We start from the raw sequence: 20,740 nt of genomic DNA on the forward strand, positions 1-20,740 counted from the left end.
TTCACCTGTACACCCACAGGTTATCTTACCATACCACAGAGTTTTATGATTTTCTCCATTTAGATCTCTTCTACTTAAACAGCTCATTAAACTAAAAATCCCGACTTCAACAAGTGAAACACCGTCATCAGAATCAGATCAGCTTGTGAAGAGTTGAGTTGGAGCACTCGTCCCTCAGGCTGCAGACACCAGGAACGAGAGGGGAGCAGGAGTGCATTCAGGTAAAAAGTTCATGCAGCTCCTCCAGAGGTTCTGTTTGCATGTGACTGAGGGAGCAACAGGACGGAAAATAGGAAGGAGGCAAAAGTATTTTTAGCGTGAGCTCAAACACAGGAATTAAAAAGAACTGCAACAACTCGCAGTAAACGTTTGAACTTTATCTGCGCTTCATTGTTCCCTCTGAGGTGGAGAGCAGTTTAGATTAGAAACTTGACAGAGAGTTCTTTTTTTTTGGGGGGGGGGGAGGTATTTAAGACCCAACAGTATTTGAACCCAGAGGACAGCTGAGTACATGGAACAATACAATAGTCATTTAGGAAGGGAGCAGACTGAAGAGAGAAGTAGCAAATCATTTCTCACTTACCTCCAACTTGTGATGTCACATCATGGTAACAACTTTATTATTAAAGACTTTTACTTTTAAGAGTTGGGACTTCTGCCATCCACACACCAACTGTGTAATGTATTGTTATCTGAGCAGAAGTGCTGCCGCTTTACAACAAGGAGATTCCTGGATGAAGTCCGGACAGGGACGTGTCTGGGTAGAGTTTGCATGTTCACCCAGTGCATGAATGGGTTCTCTCAGGGTACTCCTACTTTCTCCCATAGTCCAAAGACTGACAAAACACAAAATGCTTTGTTCTATGCTTTGGAAAAATAAGACTCATTGGATTATGGTCGTCCAATTTAACTCATCCATGATATTCTTTCAAGATTTATTTTGGGGCTTATTATGCCTTTATTCTAGACACAGGACAGTGGATAGTCTGGAATCAGTTAGAGAGAGAGAGAGAGAAAGAGCTTGGAATGACATGCTGGAAAGGAGACACAGGTCGAATTTGAACCCGCTCTTGAGGACTTTGGCCTCTATACATGGGGCACAGGCACTAACTTCTAGGCTACTTGCTACCCATCCATAATGTTCTTGTTCAAACTTTATGTCTTATCTTTAAGTACTAGATCTTGACCGAGCTGAAAGTACAGTCGAGTCAATAACTTCAAAACTACCCCACTCGTCAAGTAGCTCAATAACTCATCATACACTTTAAAAACAAACCATTTAGAGTCCATTTTAGCAGGAGCTTTGGGGTGGTAAAGTAACGAGAAAAGAGAGAGGTCTGCTCACTGTACAGCTCCCAATGAACGACTTTATTAAGGGCAACGTTTCGATCCAAAGGGATTGATCTTAGGATCGAAACGTTGCCCTTAATAAAGTTGAGCAGTGTGTGGATCTTTCTCTTTTTTCTGCAGCTTGTGCTTTTTTTTGTCCTGCACCTGTATGCACTTTGCTTGGTCTTTTCCCCTTTTCAAAGTAGTAAATCAATCAAGTTAGCTAAACTGTCAATGTCCAAGAGAAAGAAGGACATCGTCATAATTTGAATTTCTCTCAAGCTGCTGAATTTGATCTCTTAGGAAAAGGAACAAGCTAAACTAGTTATCTAAATATATACTTTTGAATTATTAGTTAAAGAAAGAAGTTACTTTTTCAATGAATATCTGAGCAAAGTTTTCCCACATTTTCTTCATCACTATAGTACCATATGTATCACGGGACTGCCAGAGATATTTCAGATCGCGTTTGGATTAGTTATTCACTATAGTGTAAAAGTGTGAGCATGAGGGATGCTGCAATACTGTAAGAAAAAAAACCTCTGAAATGTTAAGGTTTGAACTTTGTGGGTCTCTGTCCGATAGCATAAGCTATCAGCAAAATGTAACATCCCTTTTAAGGCAAGCGCATGCTTCGTTATTTAATCTTTTTTTACAAGCTGCAAGATTTTTAGGAGCTCAAAGGGAGGCCAAAATAAGATCTTGGTTAGTATTAATTAAAATGACACTACAAAGTGTTATCTTGGTAATAAGACCCTCGATCCCTGGTTCCAGCTTTGTACACTTGTAATATGAAATAGACCTCGGAGCTTTTGAGGATCTCACGCAGAAAATACTGAACATACAGTTTTAGCTTGTGAAGTTTCCCACTGGATACTGAATCGCTGATAAATACACAGACTCACATTTAGACACTGGAAGGAAAGCTTGCTTGACATCATTTGCTTTAAATGATGTCTTAGGTTTTTGATTTATGTTGGCTCAGAGATGAAGTACTGACCTTTCAGCTTATATGTCAGGTATGAAAGTCTTCAACCAGGAGTCAGAAACTTTTGAAATTTGAGACCATACTTAAAGACACAAATATGCAGCCCCATGGTACGTGCTATGTCACCTACATTAAATCCAAATGTCCTTAATTGTAAGATTCATCTTTTGTAGTTAAGGACAAATAGGGTTTTAGTTTGTCATATTTGGGATGAAGCACAAGGAACATATGAAAGTTTGTATCTGTTGCTCTGTCCTGGGCAGCCTGTACCTCCAACCAGAGGGGAGAAGAATAAATTCCTCCAAGAGAGGAATGGTCAGAGCTGGACAAGATCGACTTTGTTTGGACATAATATAGCTGAAGTGGCTAATATGAACATTATCTCTGTACGTAGTGGGAGTGACAGGGCAACAGAAGGGTTAGATGAGCATAACCAATGCAGCATGCATAACTTTGTTGTTTAGTGTCAGACCTCTACATGTGAACATCTGTCACATTGGACATCTGCAGCAGGAAACTTAAAAGGTTGTAGTCATCGCTTGTTAAAGACTAAAAAGCGTAGAAAGTGTTTACAGCAGGCAAAAAAGTAAATAATTCAGATCATCAAAAGGTTCTTGATAACCTGAGAAAGTTCTTGCCTCCTCGATGAAAAGTTTCTGACTCCTCCAGCCGTATAAATCACGGCCCCAATTACAAAAAAAGAAAACCAATCGGAGCAAGTATTGTTTCTCAGTAATCTGTTAGGAGTAAACAACAAGCTGCTTTCACGGAAATAAAGAGGCCAATGATTACATGCAGCCCTGTGGTTCAGAAAGTTTAACACTGTTGTGTAATCAGGTCTGGAGCGGGGAGGGGAAAATATAAGTGACAATGGTTGCATGACTAACTGCTGTGAAAACGGAAATGGGAGAGGAACCCAGCAGAGGGAAGATGTTGTTTCAGATGGGGGACCCACAATTAAACTTAATGAACATGAAAAAGTGGTTTTCAGTGAGCTTTGCAGCAGAAAATGATAAATGATGGGTTTTAAACAGGCGAGGAAAGGCAATTACCAACAGGCAGTATAGTCAAGAGAAAAAGTCGATTTCTAGAAACTTTAAAGAATATCAATTGGCTCATTATTTCCCTCAGAGGAAGTGAGGCACTATGATTTCTTTTTTTCTTTAGACTAAAACATTTAAAACACCCTCCATTAAAGACTTTCCATGAAATGTCTCCTGCAGACACAAGATAGTTTACTCAGCGCCTGAATCTCGTGTGAAATACGACCATTTAACGAGGCAGAGCGGTATTGAATGTAAGTGAAAAAACCGCAGAGATCCTGAAGCTTTGAGGAGGATGTTATTCAGCCGAGTGGCGCCCTGACATCCACTCTCAAACATCAGTCCTGTTATATTTTAGTATCCCTTGACAAGTGACATCAGTGAGCAGCCTTGAGCATTAACGTGTCAGAAGAGTTCAAATTAAGGATCAGTCTTACAAATCAATGTGCCAAAACACTTGTCGGAGTCAAATCTGAGTTTCGTTTTTTGATCCGCATTATGCTCACGGTTTTAGAGATATTCAAACTGCATGCATACACCACCAGACCAAAACCACAACATACTTTTCATCAATACTAAAAGAGACAATATGTAGATTCCCGCCGTCAAGGGGCTCTCAATCAATACAACAATAATAAAAGATGACATCGAGGCTGGTGGGGAATCATGGGAGTTCTCTCTGCTACTCCCCTCCCAGTGAAAACGAACTCCGGTGGACGTAGTCAAGACGACCGGGCGAAGGAAGAGAATATGTCCGAGTATATTTTTCCATGAAGTTGTTATCACTTTAGCACATACAGCAACAGTACGGCAGCTTTCAGTAGCAGCTCATGCTTCCTTATACAGCGGTCTTTCATGTAACATCCGATGTTTCCACGGCAATGATTCGACATTCTGTCTGTCATGGTGGCTCATCATGGCGGCCGCCTCGACAAGACACGTCCTGTTATAACTATAAAAGTACAGATTTCTCTGGCTTTGATAACTGTTGGAAATATTTGAGGTGAAGTAAGTACTCAACAAAAAATATTTTTAATTAATTTAGATGTTTGAATGTAAACATTGTTGTACGTTTAATCCTCACAACGGAATATTTTTGATATGGCACAACAATGAGCAATGTGTGGACTCTTTGCAACAATCCAATCATGTAATTATTGAGCATAGGGATACGTTAATCCGTGCTGTGACAATCAATAAAAAAAGCTGACGTGAAATGGATTTCTATACACGACTAAGTCATGTCTCTTTGGAATAAGCAGGAAAAGCAGGAGGTAAGCCTTTAATCTGCTTGAACGGGCTTCAGTTAAATGTTGATCCATGCTTTCTGTAAGCAGCGCTGTGACACTATTGGTTCCTATACGCCATGCTATGTTATCCATATATCCCAGGCTCATTTAAGAGATAGGGTTTGAAAATGTGCGTTACATCATGACTCAGAGAGGCACACAGCTTAGAGAATTCATAGGGCTTGTTTTAGCTTCCTACCCTCAGGCTGTTTAAACAAAGGAAGACTAATTAGTCAGTAATTGTATTTTAAAGGAGGGATATGTAGAATATTTAACTTGGATCATTTTTGATAACTTTATCATGGATTAAACTAATTAGGCTAATATTAATTTGGCTCAACCTGTTCCCTGAACAGCTATTCTCTAATCAGAGTTTTAGCATTAACGAGCTATAAGCTTTGGATTGGTAAACATGGAAAGGCTGTGTGTGTTTGTATTCCTAATTCATTTCAGACCCTTGTTGAAGCTTTGGAATCATCAAGGTTTTCCTAATTTGCAGTGATGACAGAAAAAAATACTAAACCTGAGAGGGAAAATCCTCAGGGTAACAATTGTAAACAGAGCTGCAGTGGATTCAGTTCTTGTTTTAGATATTGTGCTTTCAGATCTTTGTCTTGAATGTTTGGTGTAATCTAAAAGGAGAATTTCCAAGATCAGAGGAGTGATCCTTGTGGAACACCTTTTGTGATTTTTATGAACTCTGATTGGATATATTCTACTATGACTCTATGAAATCTATCTAAAAGTCATCTCTGACACAAAGTACAACCAAGTGAGTCAAAGACTGTTCTACAGGGTTTTAGATGAGAGAAAAATCAACAACTCGCTTGAAGGCTTTTGTCAAATCCATAAAACAACAGCATAATGCTTCTCCTTTACATAGTTAAAACAATGTTGCTTGCATTCAAAGGGAAAGTTGAGAAAAAAACCTCCTTCTTTCTGGTTTTTTGTGCTAGTTTTTCTAAATATTTTCTAAATTATTTGACAAAAATGGACCCAGTCTGCAGCGTTGTATAGCCTAGTATCCACTCTGACCAGTTTCTCATTAAAGGGGCCTTACTAGCTGGCAACTTCTCATGGGTAATATACTAACACATACTTCATCCTCACTAAAGAAAAAAATCCTTTAATGTGTCAGCAGAGATGGTGCTATGCATGGGTCTTTAATCAGGTTGGTGAGGGCTGAATGTTGAATATTTTGAAAGACATATTTGAGTATTTTTTAGAGTACAGTTTATATGAGTTGAAGACTCTCTTGCAGAGTTATGGCCTTTGATTTCTGGACACTGTGTTTCTTTATGTTTTTTGTATGTGCTTACAGTGACAGTAGCATTGGAAATAAGGCAAACCTTTAAGTCTTTTCAAGAATGAATGAAGGTTTGAATTTAATGGAATTGATTAATTCAGAATTTTCAGAAGGAACTCCACAGGGAACTTTTGATATTGGCGAGAAATAATCAGGATGTCTGTTGACTCTTCTGTTGTACAGAAGCCTGAAGAGGACATGCTTCCATACATATTATTTTACTTCGTTTCCTGTGATGAGTTATTCTTGGTTGCTTATTTGTTGTTTTCTCAAGATCAACCAGAAATCACTTGTTATCACAGGAACCAAAGTGTTTTAATATAATTTGATAAACTCAGGGGTTGCTACTTCAACGCCTCCAATTTTGTTGCTTCAAATTTTGAGTTCTCTTGGAAAAGACAGTCTGTAATCATCAAATTAAAATCAGAGCAGATGGAACAATACAAAAACAAATAAAACAAATTTAATCAGAAAATGTTTTATCAAAAGCTAAATCAATGGCCATATGCCACAATGAATCAGGGTTTGTCTAAAAAAAACCTTTTCTATTCTTTGGGCTTTTTTTCTACCCTTTCTGAATAACAAGCTGAGCTGTGATCCGCAGCCTCTCCTCCTGAATTCCTCGCTTTGTTCTTTTGACTCGGGGAGAAAAACAGAGCTCCAGTGCTGCCAGGGTTTTCACAGGAACAAGAGAGGAGGAGGTTATGTGAGGCTGGATTGACATGCAAGCGTTTGCCAGTGTGTCATTATCCCCAAAATGAAACGAGACATCAATCTCTCCGTAGAGTTCAAGCTGGCAATTCATGTCCCCGTTAGCCTTTTTCCCCACGATGAATGTGAGTCTTTTATGACCCATTAAGAGCCTCGGCATTGTCAAGGTCACAGGTAGTCTCCATAAAGCTGTGGGGTCAATAATGTAGATATGAAAGTTCATGCATGAGGTTGGAGTGCATTTGTATTCCACTGGTATTCCTGATCGCTAAAGCCATAAACGTCTCTGAGCTGAGCAGGCTGCTGACGGGGGTTTCTGATGGTCACCATGCACATAAAGTAACGGACGCCGTAATACCTTCAGACTGATGTCTTCATATCTTTTGCAATTCATTCATTCATTAACGGTCCATGTTTTGGTTGATTGTGATGTCATTTCTCAAAATGCTTTGTATATGTAGACTTTGAGCATACAGTTATGTATGTAAAAATAATAATAATAATTTATCAATATTTGCTCAATTTACTGAATAGATGTTGTGTTGCATCTGTCGTTGAAATTCAGAGTCTAGGTTTGATATCATTTATTCAAATGAAACCCACTCCTCATCACATCCTGCTTTCTTCTATCACCACCACCACCAGGGTCTAGACTCCATAGGGGGTATCACCACTACCACCAGGGTCTAGACTCCATAGGGGGTATCACCACTACCACCAGGGTCTAGACTCCATAGGGGGGTATCACCACTACCACCAGGCTCTAGACTCCATAGGGGGGTATCACCACTACCACCAGGCTCTAGACTCCATAGGGGGGTATCCTATCCTGCTGTCGTCCTCATTACCCCTCTGAGTACATGAAGTCGTCATGATGGAGTCTAAGACTTTGCACATTTATTTCCTAAATTGTTAAATAAATAATAGTTAATTCCTAATTAAGTCTCTCCTGATTGAAATGCTTTTATCCCTGAAACCTGTATCGCTTTAGAGATGATGTAAATCATGTGAATTCTGTTTTAGCTATTCCAGATTATTTTTTTTATCAATTTAAACAGAATTATGAAAATGAAAAACTCCTGATGACAGTTAAATGCAGAATAAAAAGATATAAGAGCAGGATTTTCCTCCCTATAAAATCAACTACTCTTAGATTCTTATTCTGTCTGACTTTTCTGGACAAACTGTCTCAGTCACTGTTTGCAAATTATTTAATGCTGAAAAAACTCCCAAAAAGTCGAAGAAGTCACTTTCATAAACAGCCCACCATTTAGAAACACTTCGGATCACTGCACCGAACCACAGTGAAACCAAAAATAAATTCAAATGTTCTGTTTTTCAATTGAAGCCAGTTGAAGAGCAAAACTAGGTCAAGCTGCTCGCTCGATTGTTTCTTCTTCATTTCAAATGGGATTCAATTATCCAAAAGCTTAAGCACAAAGCACAACTTAGTCCTGACAGTATTTCTTACTGATATTATTACATATCAAAGAGGTTTTAATGGATTGAATGAGACCAGACGGACACAAATTATTTACCTGCATGAATGTTTAAGACTTAAACATGAGTGCAAGTTGTAACGTTGAGCTAAATGCTAACCTCAGCAATGCTAACATACTTCCCACAGACTCTACATGCTGGGGCTCAAAGGCAGGGTTGGTAATTTCCTCTGGATCCACTTTTTAAGATTTTGGTTGAAGTTGTCTTTAGGTCCTGACAGAAATGACTAACTCATGCGCTCTGAAAAAAAAGAAGAAAATCCCCCATCTGTAGCAGTTGCAAGTCTGTAAAAACTTCAACCAATGTCTGCCACAAGGTACCAACCTGATGAACCAATCACGCCTTCCTGTCTCCCTGCTCGTTCTCTACCTCTTGTGTACTCTAGCTCACACTCAAAGCGCGTCACTGATGACGGAGTTTATACTGTGAGTTTACTTACTGCTGAATGAGACATGAGACAACGTAGTTTCTACACAATGTAAGAGATGAGCTGAGGTCCACTTCTGGAACAACGGCGCTCGTGCATGTAAGTGAGGGGGCGTGGCTTTAGAGGGAGCACAGAGGGGAGGGGGTGGATGTAGACCGAGCACTGAGGGAATGCTACTTTCAAAATCATGCTAGTTTTGGAAAATGACCATCCTTATGTTTAAAGTATTACGTTTTTTACAAATACTTTGTCATGAACCAAATGTTTAGATACTTAATGACACTGAGGGGAAACATCCTGCTCACACACAAAGGTCTGAAATACACACATGCACAAACTATTTCACCAACTGCCATGAGACCCACTTTATTCAACAACACAATGCTACTTATTAAGGAATTAGTGGTGTTAGGGAGCACAAATCACACGGTTTTGAATCGGATCATTATCACAGATTGGATCAGATTAATAAAATAAAAGTAGAAGACATTTATTAAATTCATTTTCCACCACTCAGCAGACAGGAATCAAACTGTGCATTTAAACATTATCACTGCAAATCAAAATGCTACTCCCTGAATCTTAATATCTGTTTTTGTTCCAATAATGATAATAGAAGTTTCTAGAACAACCTAAACTGCCTCTTTAATTAGAAAGTGCTTTAAAATATATAAGAACAACAGACTGTAATATAACAAACTGCATCATTTGAGTGTTCATATCGGAGATTAGACTGAAGGGAATCTGTGAGGTGACTTCTGTGTGCATGATGCAACCTGGATTTTAAAACGCTTGTACTGTAGTTTCAGCCCCGGCCATAGTTATGTAATCGTTGTTATTTTAAATGTTGATCTCTTCAGGAGATTTCATTATACAGTAGTCTCATATCAAAGTATTTCAGTTCTGAACATTCGGATACTTTCTGCAAAAACAACAAGGTAAGGAGAAGAGACACTTAAAGACAAACCAACAATATTAAGAGGGAGATTCTTCAGGGATAGATTGAGTCCACTAATAGCTCTCTGAATTGTGCACCAATAACGTTCGCTATCTGATCTGTTTCAAGGTCCACTTCACAACGTTTATTGCACTAATGGTATTCTCCTCATTCTGCTGTGAAGAGCGGAGCTGTGCGCTCTCATCCTGACAGCCGAGCGGTTTTGGGAGAGGACACTTTGTGTGCAGTTTAATGTGCAGGCAAGTCTTCGACAGATGTGGAACAGCTTTCACCGTGTTTAATAAAGCTTTATCCCTGTAACAAACCAGCAAGAACATCTCGACCAGATAAAACCATCTGTGAAATTACCCAGCCCGTCTCCACACTGTGTGGACACTGTGTGTGCGTATGTGCTGTGGTTGATCTTTTGACAGCCTCAAACTGGTTTAACCCCTGATTCTTATAATAACAGTAATCTCTGAGTAATATGTACAAGTTTTATTTACAGATGATTTATTGTATGTTATAAAAAGGTGGAATACTTGGATCACTGGAACCTTTGCTTGTGACATCCTTTATAAATACTGCTGCGCAGTTACCACCAACTCTCAGCAGAAAGTAAAATGTCGCCCTAACTGCACATGGCTGTTAGCGCTTGTGTTTGGGAATCAGATATTCATGGCAATAAATATTTGGCCCCCAAAATGTCTGCAACATGATTCATTTAAATTAGCGCAAATAGCACTGTGCACTTAAACTGGAGCGCAGTTCAGGAAGCATTGACATGTGCTCTTTCCTTGCTTCATTTGCACTTTAGCAGGCGCAAGACCAGCACAATCCTTTTGTGAATGAGGCCTTGAGTCTTTTAATAGTAACTTAAATTATTGGTAGATGCTAGATGCTAAAAGAATCCCTGCAGAAGTTTTTTTCCACTAGTGGGTGTTGGTTTTTAGCACAATGTGTCTCTTGATGTCTGTTATCGGCTGTTGCTACATTTAAAAATTATTTTCACATTAACATAACATTTTAAGACAAGTTAATGTAGTCCAAAGATGTCGACCAACTGAATTGACTGAAACACAGCAATAACCAAAATCCCTATGGGACGTGTGAGAGCTTACAGGCTCATGAATTTATTCATTTCATGTATAAACAGTCATAGTTTGGCGTATGGAATTTGCAATAAAAGCTGATGAATTTGACTACATACTAATGCAGCAGGCAACGTGTTGCTGCACATTAATCCCAGAGCTGATGGTGCAAAGTAGCGCTGCACTATACAGAGAATATCTTACAGCGGGATCCAGCGAGACCCAGAGGGTTTATCTGAAATGTGCAGCGAAAGTGTGTTTTCTGCTCTGAAAACAAACTGCAAGATGACGACGACGGGCTTCTCTTCACGGTAGCATCAGCAAAACATTCCATCATTCTCTCTGTGTGACCTCTGCAGGGATTATAACAACAACTGTATGCAAGTCTGAAACATGTGATGCTGGATGCTGCCTCATCAGTTCTGCTCAGCAGTGATCAGAATGTGTCAAAGTGGTGTCTTTGCTTCTCGTGTAAAGCATGGGGTGTTGTTTTTTGAGTATTGATGATTCACAAGAAAATGATACATCTGATTACCTCTTTATCTTCTCCTCAGCTTCATCTAAACAAACAATGCACTGGTTGCACTGGTTGGTATACATTTAGAATCTGACACGACATGATTATGCACTTGGAGAGCTTAGTGGCTGAACATCCCAGCGGGTGCATTTCTCCTTCTGTGAGCCATCTTACCTGCTAATTAGGAGGATGGTGAACACGGTCCCTCCAGATACAGAGAAAGCCATGGCTGCAAGTTGAGCGGAGACACCAGCTGGAATTTATCTGTGATAAAAGCACACAAAGGACAATAACATGCAATTTAGAAGAATGCAAGTGATGATAGTAAATGCATAAAATACTTTTTTATCTCCGTTTGAAACAGAGATAGTGCAGTGTTGTGCCGATCCAGTGACGCCTACACCTTCCTGATCAGCTGGTACACACAGCAGATAGTCTGATGCTGATTTTAATCTTTACAGTCTGCATTTTACATGATTAGTTTTACACTGAGATGATATCTATCTCCTGGGTAATGCTGCTTCTTCTGTGCCACTGGCTTATCTTTAATGGACTCTCTGACAGACTGAAATGCAGGATTTATTTACAGACATACTGTATTTCTAAACTTCACAACAGCAAATTATAGTTCTGACATGCCGTAGGGAGTGTCTGTGTGCAGCACAATGACCTCTTCTTACAGACCTCACCCCAACTCCAAGTCTGAAAGCTCCAGACATTGATGAAAAGTAATAACGCAGTTTCCTTCAAAGGAAATCTCTCTCTCTCTCTCTTTTTCCCTCATGCATCTTTTGAGATGAAAGCAGACAGAAAACCTTCAGAGACCAGAATGACTTCAGCACAGAGACCCGACTAATGTGGACGACAAGCTGGGCCAAGAAAATATTTAATGTTCAGTTCATTTCAGTGGACTTCTGTGGCCAGGGTGTTAAAAGTGGCTTTGCAGAGGAGTGGGCGTGAAATACAGTGAGACCTGTTAGTTGTAATATTACAGCTTTGGTTACATAATATTGATACATGGTGGTGTGGCTCTGTAGAAGGTGAGACTTGCTCTAATCACAGCTAGGGTTAAAGGGTTATTCTGGCCCATATTTTTACATGTTTAGGGTCTAATGGTGTGGAGAGGGGAGGGATCTGGGGCTCGCTGTCAGCCTTCCCTGAGGTGTCGCAGGACAGACTAGAAGAGACACAGGTGAAGGGGGGTGGTATCCTGACTCTTGCTGCCCATTGGTCCGCATGGTCGGGTCAGGGGGAGTTATGGGTGCCATGAGGTAGGGTAGGTTAGAATTGTTGTTGTTACTGCCTGGCTGGCCCTCATGAACGGAGCCTTGGTTTGTTGAGGGCTGGCAGGGCTGTTTGGGTTGTGGAGGCAATAATTGCCATGTGGTGGGTTATGTAACTTATCAGTGGGGCATGGGGGCGTGGTTGGGGTTGGGGGTGTCTTCACTGGCTGCTTGTCCTTTGATTGGAGCACAGGTATCTGTTTTTTTTTTTGTTTTTTTTCCAAATAATCTGCTTTCATTGTGAATTTGTGATACATTGTTTTGGGTTTCTATTAGTTGTAAAGCACTTTGTAACTTATTTTTATATGAATCTGAATATATAAATAAGGTTCTTAATGAAAAAACGGAAAAAAAAAACTTACTACAACTGGATGAGTCAGCCAGCAGCCACGAGGAAGGCTGTAATGGCTGAAATTTGAAAATTTATTCAGGGCAAATGCTCCAAATCAAAGTGCTTCCACTAAAAGTTGTTTTTTGCTACTGACAGTCTCAGAAAAAGCAAGACACAGCTTTCACACCACGCTCTTAAAGACAACAGACTACACTGATAAAAAAACAAAACATGAATTTGATCTTGAAGAACATGGAGGTGTTGGTCTACCTTTGCCTCTATAACTTTGTTATTGTGAAACCTTTGTGTTTTAATCATTAGTTTTTATCAAATACTAGTCATCAGTGAATCTGAAACTCTCATGTTCTGTCTGCCTGATGGAATAATCACTTTTCTAAATGGAATCTGGTGATTTTGAGAAGAGCAAAGATTTACCTGTTTCTGTAAAAGAAATACCTTCTCTTTATTTGTAGGGTAATTTCCCATGATATTGCTGAAAACTTAAGAAGAAGAACAACCTGATCCTCAGAGGCAAAAAAAAACTCTCTTACTGAACACAAATTCATCCCAGCAATTACACTCTGCCTTATTGTTGTCGGCTGAGGCGATCAACTGGAGCAATTCTGCCAATCTTCCCATTTATTCCCCAAATATGTATAAAAAAAAAATAGGTCCCAGTGTTAAAAATACTATAATTATTATTTAACAGCACAAGTGAAAGTGACATTTAGGACCACACTTTTAATGTTTACATGAACTCATAGTCTAAGCTGCTTTTGACAGATCTCCAGACATTACATCTTAGCAGTATGACTCTGCAAAGCTCACAAAATCTATAGCAAAATAGGCTGCACTTTTCTGTAACTATAGAGATTGAACTACAGACTACTAGCGCTCTTAAAGCATTGGGATGATGCAGCATGGCCCACTTTCTGTTACATGTCTTTGCTGTCAACTTTGTCACAGTCAAACGGGCTGCGATAAATGACATGAGTGTTTCTGACAGACGTGCATCAATGTTTCACTCTCTGCTGATGATCTCATTTAACACATGCTTTATGACTCATGTTCAAGTCATGTAAATAATGCACAGAGTCTAACTGCAGATGGCTTCCTTCTTTTTTTCATACATATTCTTGGAATCATCCTGCAGATGTATTTCCCATCACGAGTTACATCGGAATTTTAGTTACAAGACACAATTCAGGAAGTGGAGAGCTGACAGGTCATTATCAGCGAGAGACAGACTAGACAGTCTAGATTCATTCAAGCAGAAAAAAAAGAAATCAAAAAACCTGCAGTCATGTTAAGGTCAAGCTACTAGTAACCCTCAGATTAACTGATGCCAGATAGAAAGAGACAACATCTGATATTATGGATTTATTTTGGGACATTTTGCAAAACCCAGGTGTGTAAAATATTCTCTTTAATACTTGTTGATTCAGCGTCCTTCAAATCTTTCAAATCTCATCGTTATATTGAACAATGTCATTGCACTTTCTCATGTTGTTCAGGCTTAATCAGCATATATGCTCCTGATGGGATATAAAAACAAAAAAAAGGTAGCTCTCAAACTGCATTACATGTTGTTGGCACCGCAGGAACACCAGAGGAAAGTACAAGTAAATGAAGAAGAGGAAATCCTTTCAAACACTGTGATTTGTTTTCAGGTTGAAAACAAATCACAGTTTAGTCTGGTTTGTGAACCAAAACTACCCGGTTATGTCTGGCCCACATTTAAAGATTTTTACATCTTATCAGATTTTGAAAATGTGAGAGACCCAACCTTTGACGAAGAAGATTGAACAATTTTGTTCCTATAGTGTGGAGGGCAAAGATGTGACCATAAGAGCACACCACACTATCAGACTCTGTACGCCAACTACCAGAGTCCTGACTCTAAAAACTGGAAATCTTGCGATCTCTCTCACAGTCTAATGCGACTTCAGAGTAAACAAACTCGGCGGATGATTGCCAGGAAGAATTTGCGATTGTGTTTAACTGACAATTGACAAAGATAAAAGTTCAGCTTTAGATAATAATGTGGAGACAGCATGACGATGGGCTGTAGATTTTACGGTGCAAACTGGAGATCAGTAAAAATGTATTCTCTGCGGCCGTTGTTCTTCCTCCTTCAGTCACCTCGCTTTACGATTGGTTATCATTTCATTCATGCTCTGCGTGCTCGGCTGTCCTCGTGGTTCACCCGACACAACAGGAGATCAGATCAGAAACACAACTCAGGAAATTCTGGCAAGATAATCTTAGGAAAGCCATTAAAAAATTGTGATTGCTTAGGATTGTCAGAAGGGGGGAATCAAGCCTTAAATTGACCCGATTATCTTGCAGTTTGTTCCTGCTTTAGGTTTGAAGATAAGTTTGTGGTTACTTGAGTGAAGTTTCTCATTACTAATTCAAACTATTCAAATATGGCAAGAGCCAATTCCCAATAAATGCATGACATAAATGAAGTCAAGACTGACTTTCGCAGAGGCTTTAAAGTCTGGACTCTTGGGTGTCAGTCCCTTGACTGCGTGACCCATTAAGCAATCACAATTAATGTGCCTCCAAAAAAAAAGGATCCTCATTGACTCTACATGTTTCACTGTTTCCATTGTGCTGACTTGTCATTATTTCTGTCACCAGTTCAAAATGCACAGCTTCAGAAGTCATGGTCGTTTCACGTACTGTATTTCTGTAAAACCAAATTAGGCAGAATACTTTGCTCCATTGTCTGCAGCACATGCGGCAGAGCTTCACAGCTAAACAGAGGGTGGTTTAACATGTACAACAAAAAAGGTTTTATTTTTATTACAGCTTTAAAAAGAGACACCATACCCACGCCATAATCATAATGAGTGAATTATTTCTCTTCTTCAATCATATCAGTTTTAAAATCTTGCATCAGTTAAGCTCTTAGTGCACTCCGCAGTGTAGCACTCAACAGTAATTTAAGCTTGATTAAGAATGTATGAAAACAAGTGTAATTCTCCGAGTGATGCACTGGAGGACGAATAAACTGGGCTGGAAATCAAACGCACTCAGCACGGTTACGGGGATTAACTGCAATGTATTTTCAGCGTTTAAAAAAAAAGAGTTAAAATGCAAACGTTGATACAAAATGCGTAGTGTTTTTTCCCCATGCTCCTGCAATTAGAAGCTACAATCTGCTATTTGTATGATAGGATCTTAAACTACATGTTTTGTGTATTCTGTTCATCTCTCCCAGCACTTACATCTGGACCCCTGCTGAGGAACGCCATTATGTATGACATGCAGAATGGTTAACAGATTAAAAGGTCTGAATAAGCCATTCAGCTGGTACATTAGAGCGTGTTACATAAGATGGAGAACCATCGAGGGGACTGGGGATGATTTTTTTTTAACCATGTCTGACTTATTTATATCATTACAATGAAATGATTGATGCATCCTATGGTGTCATATATTTAACCCCAAAATAATCAAGAAGACAACTTGTATATTAAAGGGGACATATTATCCCACTTTTCCACCTTTTCAAACAGTCCCCTGTGGTCTAAATGAAACATCTGTGCTGTGCTTTGGTCAAAATATAACATGAATCAAGCACCAGAGGAGGTTTGTGACCCTGTACAAACCAGCTCTCTCAGAACGCTCCGTTTTGGTGTGTGTGTCTCTTTAAATGCAATGAGCCCCTCCTGAGTTTTCCCAGGAGACATCACTCCTCTGTAGCGAGACTAAAAATGGCAGACCTGCGCAGAAGTTTTGTTCTAGGCTGGGGATGGAGTCCATGGGTGGAGATATCAGGGGAGGGGAGGGGATTTTTTTTTTTTTACCAGAGTCCCACTGTGACATCACAAGTTGAGCAAATTTGAAACAGAGCATTTTTCTCTGTGTTGTAAGACTTATGTAGACCACAAACAAATGACTGGATGGGTTTATCCATGGGTTTCTTTTCTTTCCTCTGTCATGATGCTTTTGATGTCTTGTGTGAAGCACTTTGAATTGCCTTGTTTTTGAAATGTGCTATATAAATAAACTTGCCAACTTGCCTTTATTTCACATTTTGTGGGTCAGTAGACACTCAGGTTACCCAAATATATGTTCAAGAACACTGTGAAAGTGGATTTTTCATGATATGTTCCCTTTAAAAATAATACTTTTGCCAAATAAAGAAAGCGCATGAACACGCAAAAAGTTTGTGGATGTAAAGTGATGATATCGTGTCGCAGGCAAAAAGGGAAAAATTCAGAGCTGCATTGATTGTTGTCGTAAAAAGCACCCTGCAAAAAGATCATTAGCATGCTCCAGTGCTTCGATGGAAACATCAGCCAACACATATTGATCTAAAGTGGATTTTAATCCACTGCATGAAAAAGAAACCTTAACAGAATCGATGCAATAGACCTGTAACCAGCTGACAACCTGTAAGACCATTTTTTCCAGAAAAAGGAATGCAGGGAGAATCTCTATAATCGTACGTATAATCGTACGCATAATCTCTATAAGGTCCTACTGATGAATTATTTATTATTATTATATTTATTTATATGATTTAGAATGTTTACTGTTAATTTCTAACCCTGACAAAAGCTTCGGTAACTTCAAACTCTCATTATTTATCTATTGATGGTGCTTTCACATTCGCAGAAAAAACTCCTTAAAGTGAGCTGCATGTGTGAACACAAAAAGCCAAATTCTTTACTTCAACAGCTGAATTTTTTCCGCAAGAAGTCAGAATGAGCGGAGGTGAGAACGCAGCAGGTTCTATTCAGGAAAACATAAAGTGAGTGAGCGGCGGGGTGGTGACGTTTATATCGACCCACAACCATACGTAGACTGCTTGCAACGTTTGTAACTGCACGTTTTGTAACTGCTTCATCATGTTTTGTGTTCTTCTGACAACAATAATCTCCTGCTGTAGGATAGACATGTGAACAAGCAACTCAGGAAGATTCAGGGACAGTCTGCCTGAAATTCTTATTGTCAAGGTAAATGATAAATGGACTTGAGCTTGTAAAGCGCTTTTCTAGTCTTCTGACTTCTCAAAGTACTTCTTTACACTGCAGGTCATACCTACACATTCACACAAAATTCACATACTGAAGGTAGAGGCTTCTAAAGTGTCCATCAGTATTAACAAATCCCATTCATACACATTCATACACCGCCAACGTAGCAGGAGGAGCAATTCGGGGTTAAGAATCTTGCCCAAGGACACATCGGACTCTACCACTGAGCCTCATGTTTGTGCATACTGTATAAGAAAAAAGTCTTGGGTTGTTTAAATGCCATGGATTCTCATTAGATGGATCTCCTGAGATTTTGTGGGACAAGTATCATTGGAAGATAAGCCATCAAGCTAAGAAGTATAAGTATCAGTACAACAACAACCTCCTCGTGATAGCCATCTCCATGCAAGGCTTGCACACCTTTCTTTGGGCCTGATTTTACATTATCTGTGTGTTCAAACTAAAACAACTTTGTAAATACAAATAGAAGCACAGTCGTGCACACAGAGAGCTGTCTGCTGACTACCACTGTTTTTATCCTGATCATCAAAGCAGTGCCTGAGGTAAGGCTCGGATATCTTCACTCCTGTCAGTCTCTTAAATCTCTCCAGACACCCACCTGAGCTCAGTGAACGTCCAGGTGAAGAACAGTCCAACTTGGGATGATGGGTAACAGTTGAGGTGGGCGATATGGGAAAAATATCATATGATGATTTTTTCTTTGCAAAATCACGATCACGATTTTATCACGATTTTTTTCATACTGATCTTTAGACAAATTTGTAAGTTACTGACCAGTTCAACCAAACTTATTTGCCTGTATAATGTTTTTAAATGCACAAAAACTGTGCTGACAAGTTTAATCTAGTTAAAAACATCTTTGTTGGAGGTCTGGAGGTCTCACCCAGAAGATCTTTAGCAACAGAAATGTCTTTCCCTCAATTTGATCAATATTTATGCACAATTTGAAGGTTTTCCTCACCACTTTGAAATAATGATTTAGTTATGTGTCCTCTTTTTGTGTTCATCAGGAACATTTTCACGCAGTGATGCATTCATTTAAAAACTTGTAGACTTCGAGTTCTTGTGTTTCTGTTCTATTTAGCCCTGCAGAATTCCTACAGCTATAGTTTCATATGGGCTCTGCTGCCTTTTTTTTATAGGCTGTGTTTTTTTATGACATCATTGGACTAACTTTAGTTTTGTTTATATATAATCAAACATAATACAGAATGTGTTCATTCTGTAACACATGATCAAAGCAAGTTTTACTGAAAGAAGAGTTTTATTCATAGAGGGGGCGGGACATCGTTGATTGACAGACAGACAGTCACCATGGTTACTCACTCTCACCTGCCTGCTGTACACAATGTGTGACGTTGTTTAGTGTAATCCCTATAAATTTGGTTATCACAACAGGTGAGCTTTGGGTGGAGAGGCTTGATAATAACTTTTAAAAACCGAGAGAGAGCAGAAAACACAGACAGCAACATTTTAAACACCGGGGTTATATCTCTCATCACTGTCTGTCTGAGCTCCTCTCTGTCTGACTGAATCTGCTGACTGTTAACGTCTCTCCGGCTCGTTAAACGGTTTCTTGTGTCGCTACCTGAGATGTAAACTTAACTGTGCAAACTATGCAGATAAGTTAACTGTTGCTCATGCCGTGTCGGTTTGGAAAAATATCAGAACAGTTGCATATAACCGAGATGGAGTTGTTTTTGCGGACTTTACTTTTAAGTTTTGTTTTCGTTTTCACCGCTGCGGAGCTAAAAAGGAGGGAGGGAGACGAGTCTGTGTCGGAGAATAAACTGCAGCATGATAAATGAATAAACACATTAGCCCGGTTCTACAATCTCTCTGCTTTGGCAGATTGTCAGCACGTTAAAATCCTTCACGATCTAAGATTGTTATATCGCCCACCAATAGGTAACAGTTCTCCAAAGTGAAGCCTGTCTTTCAACTGTGGCTCTAACTGTTGGAAACATGACATTAAACTGAGTTGAGAGAGGGCAGCGGCAAATATAAAAAGAAATGTCAGGCAGAACTGAGTCCCTTCTTCTAAGTCTCTGGATTTTCCTCCCTTTGTCGCTCTTCAATGTACTTATTCAAGGCGTACTGTATGAGTCACATCAGTAGCATGTCAACCTCTGTGGCCTCATAGCTCCATCCCCAAATTCAGCCTGTCCCCCCGGTTACTGTCTTTTCTTTATGTCATAACCAAGACTTAATGATAGCACACGTTTCTGTTCTCTTTCTGTAGCAAAGCTTTGAAGCTGTTGATTCAATCATAATGTTTGATAAATGCAGGAAATATTTCCAGGCAGGGTATACAATGAAGCGAGATTGTAGAGGTTAAGCCGGATCTGTTGAGCCTGAAGGGTTTTAACATAGCTTTATCACCATGGTAACTACCTCTGAACTCAAAAAGTAGTCGGGACAAGGTTAAGTTCAGAGCTGCAGCTTAAAACCAGCTGTCATATTTATTAATTATTATGTAGATATGTTATCTCTAGGCCTCACAGATCTTAAGTTTAAGGAATGTTTGTTGAAAGTTCTTTAACCGATCCTAATGTAAAGCTTGTAGTGCCACAGAATGGTTTGTAGTGCGCTTCATATATACCCCCCCCCCAATGCAAGTTAAAGGAGTCATATGTAACTCTGACACTTAGCATTTAAATAGGTAATGAAGTCCAAATTCAAAACACTGGTAACATTGGAGAGAGCTGTCTCACCCTGGCCATGGAGATGTGGTGCCAGGGGTTGCCATGTTTCAGACACTGAAGCTTCAGTGTTTATCCAGCTCTGCATCGGTCTGTAAACCTTTCTGTGTTCTAACCTCTCTCCATTTTTCAAAAGCATCTCCAATATTGATCCTAGTTTGAGCACGTTTCTGCTCGTGGAGCTTATTAGAAACATGCAGAGGCTTTTTAGGTCGGGTACAATCACTTCTATCTGAACCACTTCTCTTGCCCGCTTCCATCGCTGCAACAC

The 20,740-nt window shown here is 39.5% G+C and overlaps 1 protein-coding gene across 1 annotated transcript in view; it reads right to left on the bottom strand.

The window, feature by feature from the left end:
* The window catches only part of LOC109989526 (gamma-aminobutyric acid receptor subunit pi), a 66,811-nt gene that overhangs the window by 39,141 nt on the left and 6,930 nt on the right, over positions 1–20,740 (bottom strand). Inside the window, exon 2 of the mRNA XM_020641305.2 lies at positions 11,313–11,402. Within this exon, the coding sequence (XP_020496961.1) occupies positions 11,313–11,365 (53 nt within the window). The 5' untranslated portion in view covers positions 11,366–11,402. The remainder of the gene's footprint in view (positions 1–11,312; positions 11,403–20,740) is intronic.

This window comes from Labrus bergylta, chromosome 10, assembly GCF_963930695.1.
Source record: "Labrus bergylta chromosome 10, fLabBer1.1, whole genome shotgun sequence".
Classification (NCBI taxonomy): Eukaryota; Metazoa; Chordata; class Actinopteri; order Labriformes; family Labridae; genus Labrus; species Labrus bergylta.